Below are 22656 nucleotides of genomic sequence, written 5' to 3' on the forward strand. Positions count from 1 at the left end.
GACGGCCGCAACGGCCGCCGTGACGAGAGCCGGCCCCGAAGCGCCCAGGCGGCCTCCCCTGCTCCCTCGGGCTGAGCCTGGCTCTGCGGGGCTCCCTCCCCGCTGTAGCGCCCCCCCAGGGGCACTCCATTGGGCCAGGGTCGAGCGGGCTCGTGTCGCGACAGCTGTTTGGCCCGAGCTCGTATCGTAACAGTCGCCACCTGGCGCAGGGCGGGGGCCCTGCAGCGGCGCCTCACGGACGTCGCCGGAGAAAGCAGCAGCCGCGGCGGCGGCGGCCCGGGACTCCAGCGAGTCGCTCCGTGCTGCTCGGGGTCCTGCTGCTCATGACCCCTGGCCAGGGCAGAGACATGCTGCTCTTCAAACGGCCACTCGTGATGCAAAGGGAGAAAAGCCACTTCCAGTGGACCGTAGGTGGCCAACAACAAAACGTCCACAGGCTGTCCAAAGATAACAATAATTTCTCAGCAGAGAGCGGTACACAAGAAAGCGTAACTAAATATTGGACTTCTTTCCCCCTAAGTATGCAAGCTCATTCATCACTGACCTAAAATTAGCAGTTGCCTAGGTACCAGATCTGATTAAACTTATTTTGTGCAAACAATGCAGAACCAGGGAGTAATGCGTATAGTTCAAAGTCTTAAAGAGCCAACTTCACAAAGTTTTGAATGGCTGTTGGCACAACAAACTGGGAATATGAATTTAAAGAGCAAAGTGTCGAAAAGCTAAGATGTATTTCAAGACATTCTGTTGGTGCACCCAAAAGCCGTGATTACACAAACATGGAAAAGAAAGCTATTCTGGATGAAATACATTTGGATTATAGGGAAATGCAAAAGAAGAGATAAAATTGTCAACAGAAAAATGTTATTAGAGTGGGAGAGGTGAAAGGCAAATCTAATGGCAATTACAATTTTCAAAATCCTCTGTGAAAGATAACTGTTAAGGAAAGCTAAAGGATTAGTGTGATAACAATGGCCAAGAGCACTCAGGACAATAAAAAGAACAGTTTTAAAGATATTAAGAACAATAAGCATGGACATGAGTCTCAACTACTTATACAAAAGCTCTTGCTATTAGACTGCGATTAAAGAAACTGAACCAATACTTAAATGTATAGAAAGAAACAGAGTGCCAGAATGAGACATTTTTAAACCCTTCTCTTCCTTTCCTGAGACCCTTCCTAGCCACCACCCCTGGAAACCTCACCACTATTACCTTCATCAGCTCCTCTCCTACTTATAGCTGTGAGAACTTTTGCCACTGTTTGGTTGTCTATGTTTGCACTTCTGGCCCACTTTTGTTATAGAAAAGAGAGATACCGAAAGCAGGAAGGGTCTTGCCTTGACGACTTGCTACTCACAAATGTGATTTTCAGTTCCAAATGGTTGAAGAAAGATACACAAAAAGGAAGGCCATAAAAACAGCCCAGGGCTTGAAAATAAGCCTTAAGAACTGAGGCTTAGAAACGTAAGTCTTTTCAGTTTGTCATGGAGAAGAATGAAGGCTGATTTCATTGTTCAGTGTAAGGTCGTAAACATGGAGGGGAAATTAATTTAATGCTCTACAGCCTGAAGTTGAATTGAATACATACTCCCCCGTGTAACCTTTAGAGAATCAGGTCCCATCTCAAGTCATTATAGAACAGTTGGTTCCAGATTTTGGCGAAGGCACTAGAGGGTGCTGTGCTGGAGAAGAAAAAACAGAGTTCCTGTCTGCAGAAAAACGCTTCCTGCTCTCCCCAAGATCAAAAACCACTGCTTCCCTCTTTTCCTCTTCTTTCCCCAGAGATCAGTTTGGTGTTTTCCTCCCATAACAGCTTTGTGCCTTTTTCCTTAAATACAGGATCAATAGACAGATGCTGGTTTCCTTGATCCTTACACAAACTGACATAAAGAGTACAGAAACAAAGAGTGCGACATGATGTATAAATATGAATTCAAGAACAGATTACCTTGACTACATTAAAATAGTAAAACACAAGTTAGCATTATTACAAGCATCCTTTTTCTTAGTGAAGAAGCCTTAAGGGAATCACGGCTTGGGTCTGCAGAAGAAGTTGGAAGGAGGAACTGCCTGTGTGGCCTGTGTCTCTGTGGCATTTTGCAGGCTGACCCAAGCTCTTTTTCTTCGTGTTCCAAGCTTGCTGGATGCAAGCCAGCTTTGATCCAAAAGCTGAGCTGGGTAGTCCTGGTAGCACAATACTGCATGCAGGCCGGTAGGCTTAGCAGGATTTATTAAGGCTGGAAGATGGGTCAGAGCAAGTTCAGATCTGTTTATGAGAGGGTTTTTACTCCATGAAATCTACAGCAGCTCCATTCTGAAGAGCACAGGTAACAAGGCTACCCTCAAACAGCACAAGCAGATGCTACAGTACAGCAAAAAGGGTGGGGAAGGAAGGCAAGCCCTTTTGCAAGGCATGTTTTAGGCACCTTTGCAATGTCTGTGATAGAACAAAGATGGCATTCTTCATTTTAAATAATTAAGAGTCTTAGGAATTAAAATACTGCATTTATATTTCTTATTTTTTTAAAGCAGAAGATGTGCTATCCTCCAATATATTGTTATGAGCATTTCTTACTGTACATTTTATTTTCTATGAGGAACATAATGTTCTTGGGAACCTTCCTATGTATCTTTTTGCTTTAAAAACTTTAATGTATGTAATGTATTCATAGCACAGATGAGATCATATCACACATTTAACTCTTCTCTTACAGATAACTGCCATGCCTATTAAAATGAAAAGAATCCTAGTTTTCAGTGCTTTAAGTCTGATTTTACAGTGTACTAGTACTTTACAGTGCTTTACATGTTTAAAGAAAAGTTCTCCTTCAAAGCAAAGGTGAGCTCTCCACATTTCTGCAGCACAAACCTTGACTATCTCAACATGAGCACCCAGAAAATGAACACCCAAGAACAAAGTATCTGCAAAAACCCTAGTACGCGTGATCTGCCCACCATCTCACACGATGCTGTAGCTGAGCATGGTCAGAGCGGAGATGAGCCGGGCTGCCCGGCATAGTAGAGTCTCCTAAAGCTGCCCGCTTAGGGGCCTGGGGTGCTGCACAACCCAGGCACGCCCTTTACGAAATCCACAGTTACATTTGGTCCCTATGTCATGGTAAGAACAAACTGAAAAATACAATGTAAATAAGGTGTGACTTCCAATACTACCTGATATAAAGTGTCATAGCAGGGTAAAGGATAATATAGCAATCCAGGAGCTGTTTCATGTAGCATACCTAGTATTTCCCATTCCAGTGTTACATGCTCCCTTTCAGTGGTTTTCAAACTTCTGAGTTCTGGATCACTAAAAATGTACTTTTGAGGGAAGGAAAAGAAAAAAAAAAACTAGAGGAAAGTCAAAAACATAGCATAACCATTCCTGTATATAATCTACATAGATTTTGATACTCTTTTCATTAACATGAATAAAATACTCCCTAGAAAGTTACGTCATTTATGAAATACTTTTCATTTGTTGGAGTTTTTTCCTTTAAAGACTTGATTTTAACAAGGATAACTAGCTATTAGGTAGGGATTGTGGCTCCAAAGTGTCAAAGGAGTCTTGTTTGGTGATAAATGACAAGAATAGTACATCGATCTGGATTCTTGTGTCACCCATTGCAATTTAGACAATTAGGAGGAAAAAATAAAAGCAAAAAAATTGAGTTAGAAGTACAAGACCTGAGAGAGAATCAGGCCGTTTTCTCTACAGATTTATTCTAATAACACCAAAATGATTATTTCCATCTAAGAACAGTAAATGTTTCTGTTGATGTATCCCTGGTCTGGTATTACCTTGCCCCTGCTTCTATCTTCATGTACTCCTTGTACTCATACCAAAGCACAACACAAGGAGGTAGTAGAGAACACAGAAAAGAACTTGTAATTCTTTTAGATCAGAGTCTCTCTGCTCTTTTTCCAAATATCTTTGAAGGCTGTATGGCATCAGAAATGCTAGTCATATACTGATGCCCTAGTGATCATTTGCAGACTGTGAAGATTAAAGGAAATGGAAAGCAAGCACAAGAAAATGGAATGTCAACACAAGGAAAAGGAAAACAGCAAAGAGGAAAGAGAGGCAATTGTTTCATATTGTATTTTATTTTTCCACTTTCTGTATGTTGCTACTAATATGCAGAAGAGAATCATAAAGAAAACAGGGCAGTATCCCTCACAGTTATACAAAAATTATGAGTTTTTATGATCAATGCTGTCTTTTACAAATTTACACTATTTTCCATTTCCAATAAAAATAATCACTGTTCCTTTTCTGTTTGCATTTCTCATGTGTTCTCAACTAGTACATGAAAAATTACCACTAGTGTTCATCAGCTCTTAAAAGAAAGGAAGCTCAGCACCTGTGGCCACTTCTCTCAAAGGAGCTGCACGATTGCTGACTTTCTGGCTATAGCCTAGTTGGTTGCTGCTAAATCCCACTTTGGGGAGAGGCAGTATCTTCTTCTCAGACTGTTTTGCCACAATTAACTACTTTTCCATCATTTTCTTTTCCTGTTTCCTTCAGCAGGAACAGGGAGACTTGAAAAGGGAAAGACACAGAACAGATTTTGGCATTCTACCAATGTTAATGAGCAGCCAGCCTACTGCAGTAATAGAAAATGGAAAAAAGGTGGAAGCAAATCAGCAAAAAATGATCACTGTTAGGCAGAAAAATCTAGACTTCTCAGTTTCTCAAACGGTGTATAAAACTACAGCTTCACTGAAATGAATGATATCAGGTTGATTTATGCCAGCTCTTCACAGCTGATACATTCACATCTCTTGATGATTCTCCATGGCGCTGTATTAGATGTGGCTAAGTAAAATAATCGTGCAAGAGATTAATCATTAATCACAGGGGTAATAGTTAAGCAAAGTAAGATAAGAGCACGAAAAGGTGGAGTTGTAGTGAGCATAGCAGGGAACTAGTATCTTCTTTCTGAATGGCCGAGCCAATAGCTTGCTAAAGATTTAAAAACAATGTTTTATACCCAAAATATCTGCCTGCACAGTTGAGATTGTAGGAATTACCTTTTAAAACACTAAAAACATTTGGCAAAGTATAGCTATTCCTGTGTAGATAGACATCTTGCTTATAGTAAACAAGTGCTCACATCTGTGTATCAGAACACAAACTGTAATTTGCACGTCTAGACTTTATTATTACAGTATTTTAGTTGCAACTTACCCCACACATACAAGTCAATGTAATTTTACACTTCATTACATCTGCTGTTTTTTCCCAAGCATTTAGAAACATGCAGTATTTCAGCATACTATCATTTCCATAGCTTTTTTAGCAGTCTGTGAAGCAAATCCATTTTTTCCACAGTTCTTCCCTCTTCCCACTAGTCATTATCTATTCATAACAGTTTTCATGCTGTTTTTCCAATCATAAAACCTGGAATTATGAGACAAGACTTTTTTGGTTAAGAAATGAATCAGTAAGAGCTTTTGAGACTGTTCACATAGCCAGTTACACATAATGGAAAGTGGAAAAGCAATCTAAATATTAATCAATCCAGCTCTTGAGTATGACCTGACCATAGGCCTTTCCTAATGCTCCCAGTTTCCTAAAATAATATCTGTATTTAAGTGATATACATTTAAATTTATTCATCTTACTATATTATTTCCCACTGGGGACATGACAGGCGAATATGGCAGGTCACAATTATCACCTGTTACGCTTTGCAAGCTAACAGTCAATGCTGCAAGAGACTGGAGAGCTGGAAGGTGGTCTTTAGCGTGCTACATCCATAGCTTTGAAAATTGCTGACATTTCTGATGTACCAAGCTCAGTATAGAGGAACTTTCCAAAATCTACTGGGTCTCCTACAGCTGTTATCCCTACTTCCAACCTGTGAGACCTGCAATGGACATCCGATCATCCCCAAGTAACTTGTCCCTACTCCACTGTCTGGCAGGCCTTGGCAGATTACTCAGAGAGACTTACGGACAGCTTCATGGGATGCACAGGCTGCTAAGGGAGGGCAGCCTGGTCCAAAAGTCAGGCCTTTTCTTTTGAACAAACAAGATTCCTTTTTCTGGGTTCCCTCCCCTCAAATAAGTGGGATTTCTGAAACACTAAACCCGCATCATGAAGGATGAAGAATCTTTACACCAGAACCTCAGCAATCACAAGGTAAATTGAAGGTGGTGGTTGAATGTACATAATGCAATTAGGCTGCTACAGCATCAGGCCAGTAAGTTATACAAATTTTATAATTTTTCATTTATACAGTATTAATACAATTTATATTAAATTATATTTACTATGGTATTTACTTATACATGAAGAATAGTAAATTTTTCAGAGTCCCATAGGCATTATGTTGCAAATGCACCTTGTACCAGAACCTCTTGCAATGTCTGAATGCTTACAAAGAAGTGTAAACTGCAGTCAGGAGAAAACACCATGCCAGTCATTTTCAAAAGGGTCCTTCCATAAATTACTTTATTTCTCATTAAATGAGCACAGAGTCATTACCATATTAATAACAGATATGTTTATTATTACATATCCATCAGTGCGGCTTTCAATACCACTTGAAACATGCAAATCGTCCTAAGGACGAATCAGTTTTCCAGTGCTTCTTATTTAATACACAACTGCAAAGCCATTATAAATTACTGAGGAGGTATTTGGTTAAGAAATAAAATAAAACCATACTGCCCATACCATGAATGTATTCCGCTACAAAGCAAGAGTTTGACAGCATTTACTGAAAATTCCTGAATTATCTGGAGTTTGGGTGTTATATGATTTTGTTTGCATTGCCTACCCATCTCTTGTCTTGTGAGCCAGACCAGTCTTTCTTTGTAAGARGAATTCTCATTCAAAGATAGTATTTAATTTAGAAAATGTATCTAGCATCTACAATACTTCAACCAATTAAAGTTCAGTAAAAACCACTGATATGCAATAGTTTTTTAGAGGTTTCCTTTGTTTAGTTTTAGAATTCTACATTTATTGACATGGCAATAATACAATTATCTCAAATTAAGGCACTAAAATGACAATGTAAAACCCAGTAAAGTGTTCTAAGAATAATTTACATTTCAAACAGTGCATACATTTCTTAAATGTTTGTTAACTTAATGTACGTTATCACTTAAAATTGTAAGGCAATACATTATACAGTTATAGAAATGATGTACCCCAAAATATGTTTCCAAACTTGGTTCTTTTTACTGTTAGTTTCTAATGCCTCTAATAGTAAAATAATTCGGTATGGCTTGGCAAAAATGCATAGATTAAATGCAATTACTTGTTGTCCCCCCTTTACAAATTTGCTGAATCAGTGTTTTGTAAAGCATAACGCAAAATATTTAACACTTTGATCCATTCCACAGTGGGTGATTAGCATTAAGGCTGCTAAGAACTCTGCAGTGAAGGCACTGAAGTTCAAGTGATAAGGCTTCATTTTTAAGCTAGTTCTGCAGTCTTCAAGAACACAACTTTGGGTCTTGAAAGCAATTGCAGTCCTTCTCATTGAGAAACCTTCCTCCTCTACGCAGTTTCATATGCTCATCTTGACATAAATATCCCCTTCACAGGGTAAACAGTCGTCTTCTTTCACTGATACGAAGAGAGTTGGCTGCATTTCATCATGATTGACAGGCTTTTTTTTTAAATCCAAAAAGGCAGCACCTTTTTCATACACCTAGCTAAGCTTTATTTGCTTTAACTTGCATTACATAGTAATAATTAATCTAATCTACCTTTAGGCAAACCCGCAATTAAACACCCTCAGCGTGCTTTTGTGCCAAAGCAAGGAGGAGACAGTAATAGCAATCTTAACCCTGAAGCCTGTGATAGTTATGTTGAAAGGAACAACAGCCCGTCTGCACTGCTTTGTGTGGTTAAAAGAGCCCTGTTTTTCAGATCGCATCCCATGAGATTCCATTAAGCACTGTACATGTGGTTAGCTGGAACAAAGAAGAAAACAGACAATTAATGAAAAATGAATATAAAAATTAGCTTCATAACGCTAGTGCATGTTTGCTAAGAGCTTAAATGAAAAATTCTTTGTTTTATCTAACACATGATTTTTTTTTCAATTTACATGTAAAAACAGACCTATGCAATCTTCCACAAATTCTTAATTTTAAATAACATTAAATGAACACAGAGGTCAGACAGATGATGCTATTGCAGCTTTACAAGTAAACAATCAAGGGTAAACACGCATGGGTGTACTCATGGCAAATGCAAGTTGACCCTTTTTTGCTGCAGGACAAGAAAAGGTACTCTGCAGGGCTAAGAGCATGCACATGGCAGTTGCCAGAGCTCAGCTGATGCACCAGATTCTTTCTTTTTTAAACACACATTAACTTTGTCAAGTGCCCTGGTCCAAGTATATTAAAATAAAACACCTCAACTGTGCTGATACAATATGTGTAAGTTAGCATATCATAACTGTATAGTGTCAAATCTACAATCGGTAATGCAACTGCTTGTAAGTTCATCATGAACTGATTCATATTTATCAGTGATAAGTGATTAAAGTAATGAATAAAATTAGGTGAACTTATATATGAAGCTCTTTTTACTGGATCTGATACACCTCTCCATCGAGTCAATAGAGTGGTGCCTATGAACCACAGAGAGCTGGATCAAACTTAGATGAGTGTACTAAAAAGTCTTAAAAGCATTTGTTAAAGTCTGTGTCCATTCAGCAACACGTTTAATGCCTACTTCAATGTTTTGAAGCCTGATCTGGAGTTCACTGAAGTAATGAAAAACCTTAAGTGAATTTACTTGCATAAAGTTAAGCCTGTATGCAGTTACTGAACTGCATCATGGTAGGTTTCCATCACTGAGATCAGGTTCTGCTACACTGTCCAACAAGGCAACAATTTTCAAACACTTATTAAAAGCTAAATGCATATATTCCATAAAGATCATCACTGCTCCTCTTCCTTTGCATGCTTAGGTAAAGAGGTCAGGGTAAGCAAAAAAAGCAGGGCACAGCACCTGGAGTTGAGGGCAGCTGATCAAACAACTCACTGCTACCTGTAAGAAAAAGGTCCCACTGTTCCTCCACTTGCTCTTCTTTCTATTCTCCCCTTCCCTAAATATGAACACCCTCATATTTACTTCTCATCAGCTTTAGCAATCATCATGCTCCTTAGCGGGCTGCTTCCACTCACTAGCTCAGCAAGAGGCGTCTGCAGCTTTCTGCCTACAGACAACTGGATCGCGGACCCTCACTGACATGAATCAGTGCCGCTGCCTGCCCAGGAGTAAATCGTGGAAGAACTGTGAAGGCAGAGAGAGGGAAAACCCTCCCCCTCACAGTGGCAGCAGGCTATCAGATCAGATCAGCTGCTGTGCCATCACCAGTTAGAAACAACCTGCCTTTTTCTTTTCTATTCTTTTCTCTCTCACTCAGAGAAAGCATTCCTGGATTAATTCCCTGCTGGACTGGCAAATAAAATCAGTTTACTGAGGTAATCTGCCGAGCAAGAGCTGACAAAAGATAAAGAGCAGAAAGGTGCAGCTCTCCTCCTTCTGGTGCTGGTGAGCTATTAGATAGACTCCATGTATCTCTAGGGCTCACAGCCTTAGAAAATGAGCATGAAAGATAATACTGTCTTCTCATTTTAATAAAGGTCCTATTCAGTACTGAAATATGTGATTCTCTACCACTCTCACATGAAAAATGCCAATAATAACGGAAATTATCCGAATGACTGATCTCCTCAAACAGACCCATTCCTTTAAGAGCTATTGTAAATTTTCAAATATGTATATCTGTTCATTATATAAGAAATGAGCTGCAAACTTATTCTTGCTAAAGGCAATCACAAGTCAATACCTCTATTAAAACAAAGTGAAAAAGAATCAATGAATTGATTTAAGAGAGTTGATTTATTTCCATAAAAGAGTACAGATGAAAGCCCCTGTGCTTCTTCAATTATCTCTAGATATACCTGGAAAAAGTTAAGATCTGAAATGAAAAACCTGAGAAATCAAAAGGTATTACTGTTTAAAAAAAACAAACCCACTGAAAAGCCGACAGCTATGAGACATAGCTGTACCTCAGAGCTGTTTTGCCTAATATGGTACTACAACAGAATAACAGCTACACCTTTTTCAAAAAATCTTTGAACTAAGCAGAATTAAGACAGGCATAGATGTGTTGGGTTTTTGTGTGTGTGTGTGTGTGTGTATGTGTGTGTGTGTATATGTCATCTTCAGAACCTATCAGGAGGTATATTTACACTAACTGCTGCATATCTGGACTGAAGACCCCTCCTCATGCCACAGAGCTTTAAAAAACCCCACAGTTATTACAGCTACCAGAGGGCCTTGCAAGTGCAAATGGAAAGAACAGCATATTCAGAATGAAGTTCAAGCAACCTCTTGGAAAAGGAAAGAAAGGCTACCACCCTAAAAATCTAAATGTGAATTAAGTAAGCATGCACTGCCTTTAAAAAGTGAACTCCACATAGGCAAGGTTTGGCAGGGTGGAGAGAAGAACGAGTATGCTCATTAACAGAGAAGCATTTTTCAACTGTACTATCGGGATGTTGATCTTCCGGGTGTTGTTCTACATGGTTCCAATTAATGCAGCTTAAAGATGCACACAGAGGGTGTATTAAAATAATTCTTTCCACCCTATTTCAGTCTTTAAGAAAAGCCTTGGATATATTCCACAAAGACAATAAAAATGCACTTTCCTTTCACTATCAGCATTCCTTACACTTAAGGATGAAAATCTCTCTCTTACGGATGACAATGAAACACAACAGTTCCATATAAGCAGTTATTTCATAATAACTTCTATCCTGAAAATTGCACGCCAACTCACTAAGAGCCCCTCGAAATAGTATCTTCTCATGGCAGTGATACAGTGGGCAGGAGAGGCAAACCAGTTGCCGCAGCAGGAGAGGTTATACCTCTCCAGGCCACCAGCTAGCGGTAGAGGGAAGAGGAAGACAAAGTGTATCTGTAATGCAAAAGTTTGCATTCGGTTATTTGGTAGCACTGCCACCCAGGAAGCCTCTTTCCCTACTGAGACACTCATTTCCACTTCAATCTGCCTGCCCCTCAGTTGTTTTGAGGGAAAGGAAGGGGCACACTGAATAAGGAAACAATCCAGGCTAAGAATAAGCTAAAAATAACCTAGCATTAAAAAATGGGCATTTTAACTCTGGCTCTGGTTAATGCATGGGCTCATAAACAGCTTTGCCAAAACAACTGATGGGACAGAAGATGGCAGGGAATGAGCAACCAAGGAGAAAGAAGGGAATTAATATTTAAGCTGCCATTGACACCAAAAGAAATGGCATTACAATGGCCTGAGAATCACAGAAATTTCTCAGTGGCCTCAGACAAAAATTCCTGAKTCATTAATGCATAAATTTCTCATTTTGCCCCCATTTGTGGGAGACTTCTAGTTTACACAAGCTCTGTGGGTCAATCTATGGATGGCTGTATGCGGATCATCCCTGCAGTTAAATGCCATCGCTGAAATACCTGCTGGGCCTTGCCCTTGAACAGCCAAAAACTCAAACAACTCCCTCACATGCTTTGGCAGGCCAGTCCCTCAAAGGGTTGATGACTCTACTGCCATCTCTACTGTATCTTCCCAAATTCAAAGAACTGGTAAATGTACAACACCAGGAACATTCTGTCTATTTCCCCTCTCACGATCTGAGCAAAGATTTAGATCATCAGTTCAACAGTTCTAACTAGGGAATTATTACACAACTTCCCATTAAATAAGATTTATAAAAACGTTTTTGAGTTAAGGGACCTGTAGCTTTTGTACTTTATTTCTCACCTATTTTTTCCAGAAGTATTTTTAACAACTTTTCGGAATGACTGATTCGCTGAGGATCTTGTAGACATAGTTCTAGGAGAAGCACGAACAAAAGTAGATGGTGGTGTCTTAGGGATCTTCTTTACTAAATGAGTCACCCATTTCTTCTGTTCATCTTGACAGGGTGCCAATAACAACATATCTCTTGCTGAAGTTACATCATAACTCACTATAAGTAAAAGAAGGAAGATGATTCAATGAAAACTAGGACTAATCATCAGAATAAAAATGATGACACGGCAATTGTGCCACTGGGAAGAACACTGGTATCAATATACACATCTATATTGGAATGGTTTATATATTTTTGGAACACAACAAATATTGGAAACTACAAACACGAAAAGAAACTATATAAATCTCTCTATATAAAGATTCTCCCTTCTCTAACCTTGATGTCAGAATCAAGGAAACTCACGCTAATTTCAGTCTTAATAAACTGGAAAGTTGTGTGAGTGCTTTATGACTGAATTCCAGAGTATACACCCCAACTACTCCACTTCACAGGAGCAAAGAGAGGAAAACTTTCCTGCAATGCATGAAGTGGCTGAAGAGCCAGTCTTCAAAGCTGCTAGCGCAGCCTGGATGACACAGCACTGCCATGCTCCTAATGTGGGCCATCTAGAAGGATGGAGAGAATGGTCTGGAAACCAAGTAGCTGCTGAGTCTCTGGGCACAACCTTCTAGGAACCTTGTGCTCTCAAGGTCTGCAGCAGAACTACACCAGTTACACCACCCAAAGCCTCCCTACAGAGGCCTGCCGCCGCTGCCTCTTCATAAGCAGTCTTAATGGTCTATTATTTTAACAGCACCTTTCACATCTAAGTTCATAAATTTAAAGACTAGAACACTTYTATACTAAGTGCTTTTGTTTGCATCTGATGGTTTAACAAGTCTGGATAAAAATGCAGAGAACACAGGATGCAAAAAACATGAGCATACCTTTGCATGGCGCAATTAATTCCTCCTTTTTATCCAAGTGGTCTCTATGGCACTTCACATGGCATCTTCGACATTCCAGGGCAGGAGGAGGCTTAAAGACATGCCAGAGAGGTTTGGCACAGGCCTCACAGTTGGCTGGAAAGTGGTACAATGTTGGAATAAATTCATGGCCTTTGTGATTCAGAAAATTTGTCTTCTCTGTTGGCTGTACTGATTCTACTTCCAAATCCTTCCTGCATTCCCCCTCATTAGCATACAGAATCTGAAAAAGAATACTACCATGTTACTGTTGAAACACTATGTATTTTTATACACTTTCAATGAAACTGCTAAGCTTTCTGAAGAGAATTAAATAGAAAAAATTCATTTCTTTTTACCTGGAATATCTTAGGAATTTCTTCAGTTTCTGCTCTATATACATCTCCTTGAGTTACAGGTCGAACATGGAACAGTTTACTAGAATTAGAAGAAACAAGATTCAGAAAACACTCAAAGGCTATGTAAGTTCTTAAAACATAGTTATCAAATTGCTTTGAAATTCTTATAAATAAACCTTGTTCATGCAAGCAATACCATATACTTCAAGGCTGCAATATGGTTTTAGGAATTCACTCATAAACCATACAGATCTTGTCTATCCAAGTAAGACTAAAACATTTCATAGCATGGAAAGAGGACAATCTTATAATGGGTTCAAGATCCACTATGGCAAATTTACTTGTGAAAAAGGCTTTCAAATTCTTCCTCAAAACACTGGGAAACCTAGCTGATTATTGGCAAAAAAGCATACTGATAACCCTGCATGGAGTAACTCTATGAAGCATATTAATATTCACTAATTTTTCAACTAAATCAACTTATCAACTGATGATCAGTCAATGCCAGAGAGTCACAAAATGCAAGCTGGGGCATGAGGTGTTGGAGTTTTTATTAAAATCTGAGCAAACAACATCCTATACTGGATCAAGACCTTAAGTCCACATAGCCCAACAACCTATTTTCAACAGTTATCTTTAAGAGATGTTTATGAAAAGAGTATAAGAAACAGCTCAAAAAGAGAATGATTCTTTTCCTTGTTAACAGCAATTGGCAGCTTAAGCACTTTCTGAGTTTGAGATTCCATCCACAGCACTGTATTGGTTAGTCACCGATAGACATATTCATTAATTTTAAAACCATTTTTCAGTTATTACTCTATGAGGTCCCATAATACTGGTCAGCTGTACAAACACACACTCAGTCATATAATAGCAATGGGCTTTAGTGATATCCGATGCATTTTTTTCTCCTGTATAATCAATGTGTAGCAATTACAATTCATTTATTTTTTCACTCTAAATAAACAGTTACCACCTGGTAAAGTTGGAAACACTTCGGGCTTGATCAACCCTGATCCTTGCTCAGACAGCCAATGAAAAAAAGGCACGAGCTGCTCTCTGTAATCAGAGAACCTGTCTCTGACTTCACCATGCCCCATGTCTATCATGTCTTGTTTTGGAAAGCATCAGGATAGCTCTATTAAAGCAACTGGACAAACCAGTCATTACGGGCAGTGTCAGGGCGACAGCCATGGCTTCTCACCTACCCGTATAACTAGCCAGTACAGATAAAAGGGAACACAATCATAAAAAGAGGCAGCATAATATGTATGTTCCACTGTCTCCCATCCTTCTCTGTGATAACAAGGCTCTTCACTTCCATAAATTCAGACTAGTTAATAGCACAGTGCCACACTACTTTGTGTTTAGTTTTTTCTCTTTAGCTTTCAGCAATAGTAGGACAAAGAAACAAGTAGGATCTTCTCTTAAAGGTAACAGAAATAACATAATTCCTGGATCCTGAAATACTAAGGGAAATTCAAAATTACTTGTGGAATTTTTATTCCAAGCTTCCAGATCTTTTATCAGTCATTTTACACACAAAGCTCTTTTGCTGATTTGCATCTCAAACTAACAGTAACTTTACTTACTCTATGTCTAGTACCATGGATGGATTAGACTGGTCCTTGTCCTTTTCATCATTATAAAATAGTATCTTTTTACTGCTCACCACAACATACTGGGAAAAGAAAGGGTAAAAACAAGTTAAAATTGCATTTTAAAAAGCAATATTTATTACACTCTGCTCCCATATGCACATAAAAAGTCTGAATAAATTAAGGTTTTTTTAACCAGTAGCAGGAGATTTTTAAATTATCATCCAGACAGCCATACTACTGACAGTTGTATAATGCTACAGCTGCAATGATCAAAAACTACTAAGGTATTGTCACTGTAGCACTCAGAAATGCTTGTGATGATTCTTGAAGTCTATCTATCTATACAGGCAACTCGCCAAGTTCAGATGCTACTTAATGTTGCTATGAAAATCACTGCATCACTAAGCAACTCCTGGAGTGCAGAATCCATCACTTGGTGATTAGGTTGTAAACATCTCCTCTAGTCTAGAGGCTCGCAGGACTTGCTAGTACTTTGTGCCAAACAACTGGTAGTCTAAAATAGTTAGCTGGAGCTGGGAGAATCTATTTCCTACACTTCCTATGTAATGTACTGGAAAAATACAGAGCAAAATCATACTGGCAGTAAGAGAGAATATGGCATAGTCTGGTATATGTTCCAAATCAAGAAATACACTGAGACAGTAAAGGAAGGGTTTGCAGAAGAGGAGGAAACAGATGGACATTCTCCTCTTACATGTCACTGTAAATGTCAAACCACACAGTATTTTCCAGAGTGGTAAAGACGTTAACGAACAGAAATATTAGGTGATGTGCCAATAAGATTTTCCTGCCTAAGTGTTTTAAAAAACCTTGCTCAAAATCTGCATAATAATATCTATCTCACGCCACTGAAAAAGTGGAGTACTCCAGAATGCATGGGATTCTGGGGAATATGCAAAGAGCTACTGGGAAGGCACTGTGAGTACCAGAGCCAGGACACTGGACTACAGGCCCCATTTTCAAGAGAGTTCCCAAGTAGTGAGTGTGCCTAGAACCCAAAATAAGAAAACAAAACAAAACAAAACAAAAAAGAAGCCCAATGAAGTTGTCCTCCACCTAAACCACACAGACACCCTTCCAACACTGCTTACAGTCACACAGAATTACAAGCATGTGTTCGTATGACAGGAAAAACAAAGCAAGCTGCTCAGAAAAAACTGTTCAGCATTGTAACCCATAGGCCAGTCAAGCTCAAACACCTCTAACCTAAACTTCCCAGTGAGTTCAGGCCTACAGAAATTGCTGCTTGTTTCTTTTCCCTGGGAGCTGCCAGTCCAATGTCTTGGCTCAAACTGTCCCTAAGCAGGAGCTCAGTGACAGCTCTGGCAGCTCCCTCACTAAGGTTTCAGATGTTTTGGAAACAAAGTATTAAAAGGTATGAGGTATTACAGAGGAATTAAAAAAATACAGACTGTTCTGTCTGTATTCAGTTCCAGATCCAGGTGTAATACAACCCAGAAGGAAGGGGAAGGGAAAGAAGAAAGTGAATACAGAGTCCATCTTGAATTCCAGTTACTGGCAGATAACTGAATGGGCTTCTGCACAATACCGATACCAACGATTCAGGTAAATGGTGTTTACTGTTCCCACAAGAGCAGGCTGAACCTCCTCCTTATGCAGGGACTTTAAGTCTGACCTCACAAACTGAACTCGAAAGTTACATTAACAGGTATGCAGAATAATGTTTTGAATGTGCTGAACAAGCTGCATGCTACAGCTGTGCATGTCTCAATTACTGAAATGTATCTGAACAAGCCACAGGAGGTGTTTTTTGCCTCTGACTCAAAGGACTTCGAGTCCCTCAGTCAGGGATTATGGCTGGTGTAGCATCATTCTTTAATACAAAGCCTGATCAACATGAGCAGAGGCTAAGTTGTAATGACATGAGCCTCTTGTAATTATGCCCACTGAAGAAAAATGAGTTTGTGCTCGTATTCCTTTGATCTACTTCAACAGAAAGCTAATGCCCTCTTCCCCTTTGAAGTATGCGCCTCTGCCTTTCAAGATAAGGGTAAGGCTTTAGGAAGAATACTAACAAATGCAAATTCTGACTGAGATGGAATTCAGTCATCACATATATAAGTTTTGGTGAAAGAAAAATTTAACCTTCCAAGAGAAAAGTTAGGGATAAGGCTTACAACAGCCTCAATATCACTCCTGTTATGACAATACAAAAAATTGTTCTGAGAGAAGTTCTGGTTCTAGAGTGGTATTTGAAGGATATTTTTTATCATCTCCATTTGGGATACAAAGGGGGTTCTAGCAATATCAACAACATCCGTTGTGATGTACCAAAATCATAGCAGCATTCTCACTAGGAGTCCCTTGGAAGACATTTCATAAACTGTTCTCTTTATGGCAGACTAAACCTTCATGGTGAACTGTTCTGCATTTTTATGAGGCCAGAAGTGTTCTGTCTGCTAACCCCAAAAGCAACTTTAATAACCATAATTGTAAAAAAAATATTTGCAGTATCAAGTAAAAAACCTGAAGAAACCACCTGTGCTTCCCACTCTGCAGACCATCAGTCAGAAAGGACTATGTGATGGACTCTTCTATGCCCTTCAGAACATTTTTGTGTGGTGTTCACTACTCGGGATTTTCTGTTGGCCAAGTTGCACAAATAGCTTATTCCTCAGTAACAGAAATATAAAGGTACTGCTTACTCAAAGGAGAAAGGGGTTTTATTAATGAATCCAAGGCAGCAACTGTGAAGCATTTCCTCACCCACCTTTCATAAATCTACACAATGTTATTACTCCTGATTGCAAACTGAACTTGAATTTTCTTGGTATCTTTTTCCTTCAATAAAGTAATATATACATACTAAATACAATTGTTTTGTCTGTTTCTTAAATGTAAGCTGTAAAGCTAATACTGTCATCACCATCTGCCTAAAGAACTGTTCAAGGGAGGGAAAGAAAAAAATCCACTTGTACCTGTTTCTTCCAGCCATGCCGCTTTATATTTCCTTTGTTTGGTATTGAAAGCCAACCTTCAAGTCTTGATTCTGTTTTTTTAAAAAAAGTGTATTAAATAATTTTAAACATATAATAATAAAGCAGAATGACAGAAGACAAACTATTACTAGAAAGGAAAATGTACTACATGCGGCAATAGGCAATTACCTAACAGGTCAGCAAAGCAGAATAAAAAGCACAGCTAAATAAAATGAAGATATAAGCATTTATTTCATGCTTCATCACAAGCTAACACTTTATTATACAGTTACTGCTGAATAAAGTGAAGCTGTTTTCCTTGATGCCAACGTCTAACACTGTACATAAATAGTTCGCAAAGAGCCAGGCAGAAAAGACTTTGCTTTGAAAATGTGTTACAGCTTAAATGGAGGATGATTAAGAGATTTTCAGCATAAACATCATTTGACATTCAGAGGGGGTATATGAAAATATTCAGCAGGAAGAGGCAGCAAGTGAAACAAACCAGACCCACATTATCCAAGGGAAAAAAAAAAGAAAAAAGCGCACAAGAGAGCAAGCAAAACTATACAGGTGTCCTGTTACTCACAGAAGATAAGCATAGAAGATAAATAAATAAGGAATGCAGGAAGAATCAACTAGATATAAAGAATAAGAGACAAACATTTTATTCAATTTTCAGTGAATAATTTTCCAGTGAGTTTTGTAATAACATTTTCCTACCACATAACTACTGAAATAACAATGAATGATACAAAGTGCCACAAAAAACTTAACCATCTGATGCCTAATATGAATCACAGAGAAAAAAAGTCCTCCAGCTAATTGATATTGTTAATTTATTTATATTTCTTGGTAGATATTTTTAAAGTTAGGAAGCCGGGTAACAGCAGTGAGAATCTATCTTGATACCATTAATCTAAAATGACATGGTAAGAAAGCTCATAATTTTGCAATCAAAACTTTACTTCATAATTATAAACTTACCTCACAGTTGAAGAAAATTTTGTGAAAACAATTTAAAATGATCATAAAAATTTGATTTGTTAAAAAAGTGTGTCAGAGTACAGAAATATAGCTGTATAACACATGCATTCATTACAATAACCTTAAAAACTGATAGCCCTGAATACTTTAGGAACATCAAATAAAAAATATACTAAAACATTCTTCACAAATGCTTACGTGAAAAAGAACTACTGTAAGGGATAATTCTATGTGAGGTTCAGCCCAGCAAGCTCTGAGAATATATCCAAGTAACATGTAACAGATATTGCCCATATACTCTGGTATTTAAAATTACAATGGGACTGACAGCCTGATGTCCTACAAAGCATTCAAATTAGCCATGAAAAAAAAAACCAACCCACTTTCCCACATCAGCCTTACAGCATATGGTATTTAAAAGTAGACTACACTTTAAATAGAGTTCTATTCTAACATTTCTCCACACACTACAGAAACTCCTCAAAATACTTTGAAGAAAGGAGGACCACTGAACCACTGAGATTTAGATAGGCAAAGAACATGTGCGTAGGACTCTCTCCATTAAGAAATATATGTGGAAAATTCCATATTTCTCTGCCTCTTGTAGCTGCTTAAGTATTTAAAGAGGGAGGGATAGCAGGAATTTTTTACTTTTCCCCCACAGCTCTTGACATTCAGCAGCTTTGAAAAAGGCAACGCATTTCCTTGATGTCTGTTGGCATCATGGCTAATATTTATCCTATTTTGAATATTTGTTCCTTGATGCTTAATTTTAAATCAAGAGGAAGTTATTGCATTTTTAGAAATTTTAGAAATATTCTACAGCTGAAATCCTCAATTGCAAAGTAAAGTGATTAACTGACACTAAAGAACCTAGTGTGGACTAATGTGATTTAACGGAAAGAAAAAGTACACATCTGGAAAAAATGCAGCATACGAAAATCTGGAGAGATCCAATAACAACACATTTTAAAAGGTGCCTCAGGTATTGTTCTGCTTATAAGGCCAGTGTTAGAGTATTTTGCTAAGTTCACTTCTATTTCAGCATGTTCTGAAAATAATTGCAAAGAAAGTAGAAAGTGGATTAGCTATTCAAAATGAATTAGTTGACATTCTTTTCTGCCTACTACAAATCTATTTTAGCAAGCAAATTCTATTTGAATGAGAGATTTCTGAGCTGTGAATAGTATCTTGCAGTTGAAAATAATAGTTTCTGAATGTACTCCTTTTCAACAGAGCTAACATTCCTCTGGAACCAAACGTGCTCTTGAGAGGGTGGATGAGCCCTTTCATTCCAGCCTTGCCACAAAGGTTTGTCTTGACTGATATTTATAGTGCATTTATTTCCCTTAACAGAGTTAGCTAACATAACTGCAAATGCTCATCTGGACATTTCACAAATATTTGATCCAGGAAAATAATATTTATGAGTGCTCCGATTAAGAAATTAAGAAAACATGAGCTATCTAGACTTAAAAAAAGAAAAAAAAACTTTAATCTTTGTCTTTAAAAATAGGCTCAAAACTATTGCCTGACAACTTTGTTGTATTTTGGAAAGAATCCCAAAATTGGTATTTTGTATTCCCAATGTAGAAAAGCCAAGAGAGGACTCAAAAACATCTGATGACTAATTAGACACAAATAGGCTATGAACAAAGCCTTCTGTGAAGTCTGTACATGTTGAGGTTATCTCTGTATAAATATTAAAGTATGGATTTACGTTCTAAGCATCTTTGTGACTAATATTCCTGTGGCCATGATTCCTCATGATTTGGCATGATAAACATGAGTCCTAACAATCTACGTCTTTGATAAAAGCACACAAGCATGATAGTGCTAATTCTGAGATTTTTTGTTGTTGTTATTTTGGAGCTGAATAATACTGAAGCTGTCATGAGTAGTACAGCCTATCTTTATAATGCTCAGAACTCTTACTCTTCAGATTCTTCCCATAGCAACCAAAAACCTGGTGATATTTCCTTGATAATTCCTTCCCATCCATCTTTCCCATTTGACTGATTTCCTTCCCCTGATTGTCTTCTGATATTTTGACACAGACCTCACTAAGGATCACTGGACCTTGCTCTGAGGCATATTCAGGTGACAGCTTCCATGCAGTCATTTCAGTAAGTCATACATGTGCCCCATATTCCAAAAAACTGTTGTCCTAAATGATCCACATTTATTGTTCTATCTTAACTTTCTGTAAAATATTATTTAACATGATACTATGTGCTGTAGTTAAACCGTTAGTACAGCTCAATTGTTTAAATTATCTTGCCAGTGAACTGAAATTATTTTTTCCTTCTAAGGGCATGGTCAAGTGCCCTACTTCTTATTAGGAAAAAAACCCTTAAGTTCATGATTATGTATTGTTTTCTGAAAATAATTCTATTTGCAGTCATGTAAGTATTAAGACTTGCTGCGTCCAGCCAGAAGGAAGAGGTATTCCAAAGACATCATTAAATAGCAAATACTTAAGCTGTTTAGCAAGGATTCTATTATCACTGGAGACATCAATTGAGACGTGAGCTGGTGTCTCAGCTGAATCAATTATTAGCAGTGAGAATTACAGAAAATGCCTAAAAGTAAATATGAAAGAAACCTTCCTCTGAGTCATGATCCTATCTGGAAGATACACAGCCTGAGAACAGCGCTCATCTAAATGATCCAATCCCAACCTTGGGAGCAGTGTGAATTAGCTGGGGAACTTGAAGAGGTCTTTAGCTCAGTGAAACACAAAACCACCTCCAAGTGAGGTGTAGCTGTAAAGCGCGTTATCATTTGATTTCTCTGCACCTGCCAGCAAATACATAAAAGTATTTTTTAATTTTTTCTCAGTATTAGGAATTCTTTTAATATATCATTAGAAGGCAAATGCAAAGTCTGCTGACCCCAAAGGTTCACTAGATTCTCTTCCTCTGAATTATGAATTCTACCCTTGTAGCCTCTCTGGTGCTTGGTACCGTAAGCTCACCAATTTGAAAAGGGACTATGCCATAGTCTGAACCTCTCTGGCATGCCTGGGAGCCAGGAGTCTCTTTGGAATTCTGCCAATATTACCAGTGCACGGTTTCATACCAAGTTTGTCCTCAATTAAACTAGGGACTGCCCATCCTCCACAACTGAGACCAAGGAGTCGTTGTTTTATACATGTTTACATTATTTTGGTTTTTTGTTTTTACCTGGTGATATTTTTAGTGTGATCTAGAGAACAAGAAACTGAATAAATCATACTATAATTACTTATTTAATAATCCACAGTCTGACTTAAATATTTTTACAGAATGTCTTTGTCTTAGGAACAGATGCATCAGCCAGGGATTCCTACTGACTCAGATGCATCTCTGATCAAGAGGCTACCCAAGGTGCTCAGAAGGAATATCTATGTGTGGGTTCTTTGCCAAAAAAAATCACCAACCAAAACACCTCAAAAAACATCTGAAAAAAACTATGGCAGTGCTACAAAAGCAATRGGAACCTGGCACACAGTTGAAGACAAACAACTTTGTATTACTTAGTTGTACCAAACGAATTGCTGTGGTCTGCCTTCTTCTGTTTTGAAGAATGATTTGAACTGCAGAAAAATACCTGTGCTGGATAATTTCCTCTTCCTGTGCCATTGGGTGTTTCTTCTTTGAAGACTGGCTTTCTTTTCTTGCTCATAATGCTGTGGCCCTCCTTCTGTACAACCTCTACTTTCCTCYGTCTACTGTGTGAAATTTGCCTCTATTAATGCCACTTAATCTCTTTTAATTAGCTAAATTGCTTCTTATTCAGATGCTGATCAACACAGGGCCTCACTCAAAAAAAATGCATGTAGGGACTTAATCCAAAAATCTACTGCCAAGCAATGGACATGAGAAGCCCTAATAATCTGAAGAAGGCGGCCCTACCTGTATGACATAGTAACACCAGCAGCACAACTCCCTAGCAAGAGGTGTTTGCACAG

General features: G+C 38.3%; 1 protein-coding gene across 2 annotated transcripts in view; it reads right to left on the reverse strand.

Annotated features, from left to right (window-relative positions):
* Positions 1–6428: 6428 nt before the first annotated feature.
* Positions 6429–22656, reverse strand: part of ROCK1 (Rho associated coiled-coil containing protein kinase 1) — a 91900-nt gene continuing 75672 nt past the window's right edge. For both annotated transcript variants that reach the window (XM_026058600.1, XM_026058601.1), the window contains 6 exons: positions 17718–17788; positions 14749–14837; positions 13157–13235; positions 12780–13041; positions 11799–12006; positions 6429–7935 (listed from right to left, as the gene is read on the reverse strand). In XM_026058600.1, coding sequence (XP_025914385.1) covers positions 7932–7935; positions 11799–12006; positions 12780–13041; positions 13157–13235; positions 14749–14837; positions 17718–17788 — 713 coding nt within the window. In that variant the 3' untranslated portion in view covers positions 6429–7931. The remainder of the gene's footprint in view (positions 7936–11798; positions 12007–12779; positions 13042–13156; positions 13236–14748; positions 14838–17717; positions 17789–22656) is intronic.

This window comes from Apteryx rowi, unplaced genomic scaffold (assembly GCF_003343035.1).
Source record: "Apteryx rowi isolate R43461 unplaced genomic scaffold, aptRow1 scaffold_149, whole genome shotgun sequence".
NCBI classification, from domain to species: Eukaryota; Metazoa; Chordata; class Aves; order Apterygiformes; family Apterygidae; genus Apteryx; species Apteryx rowi.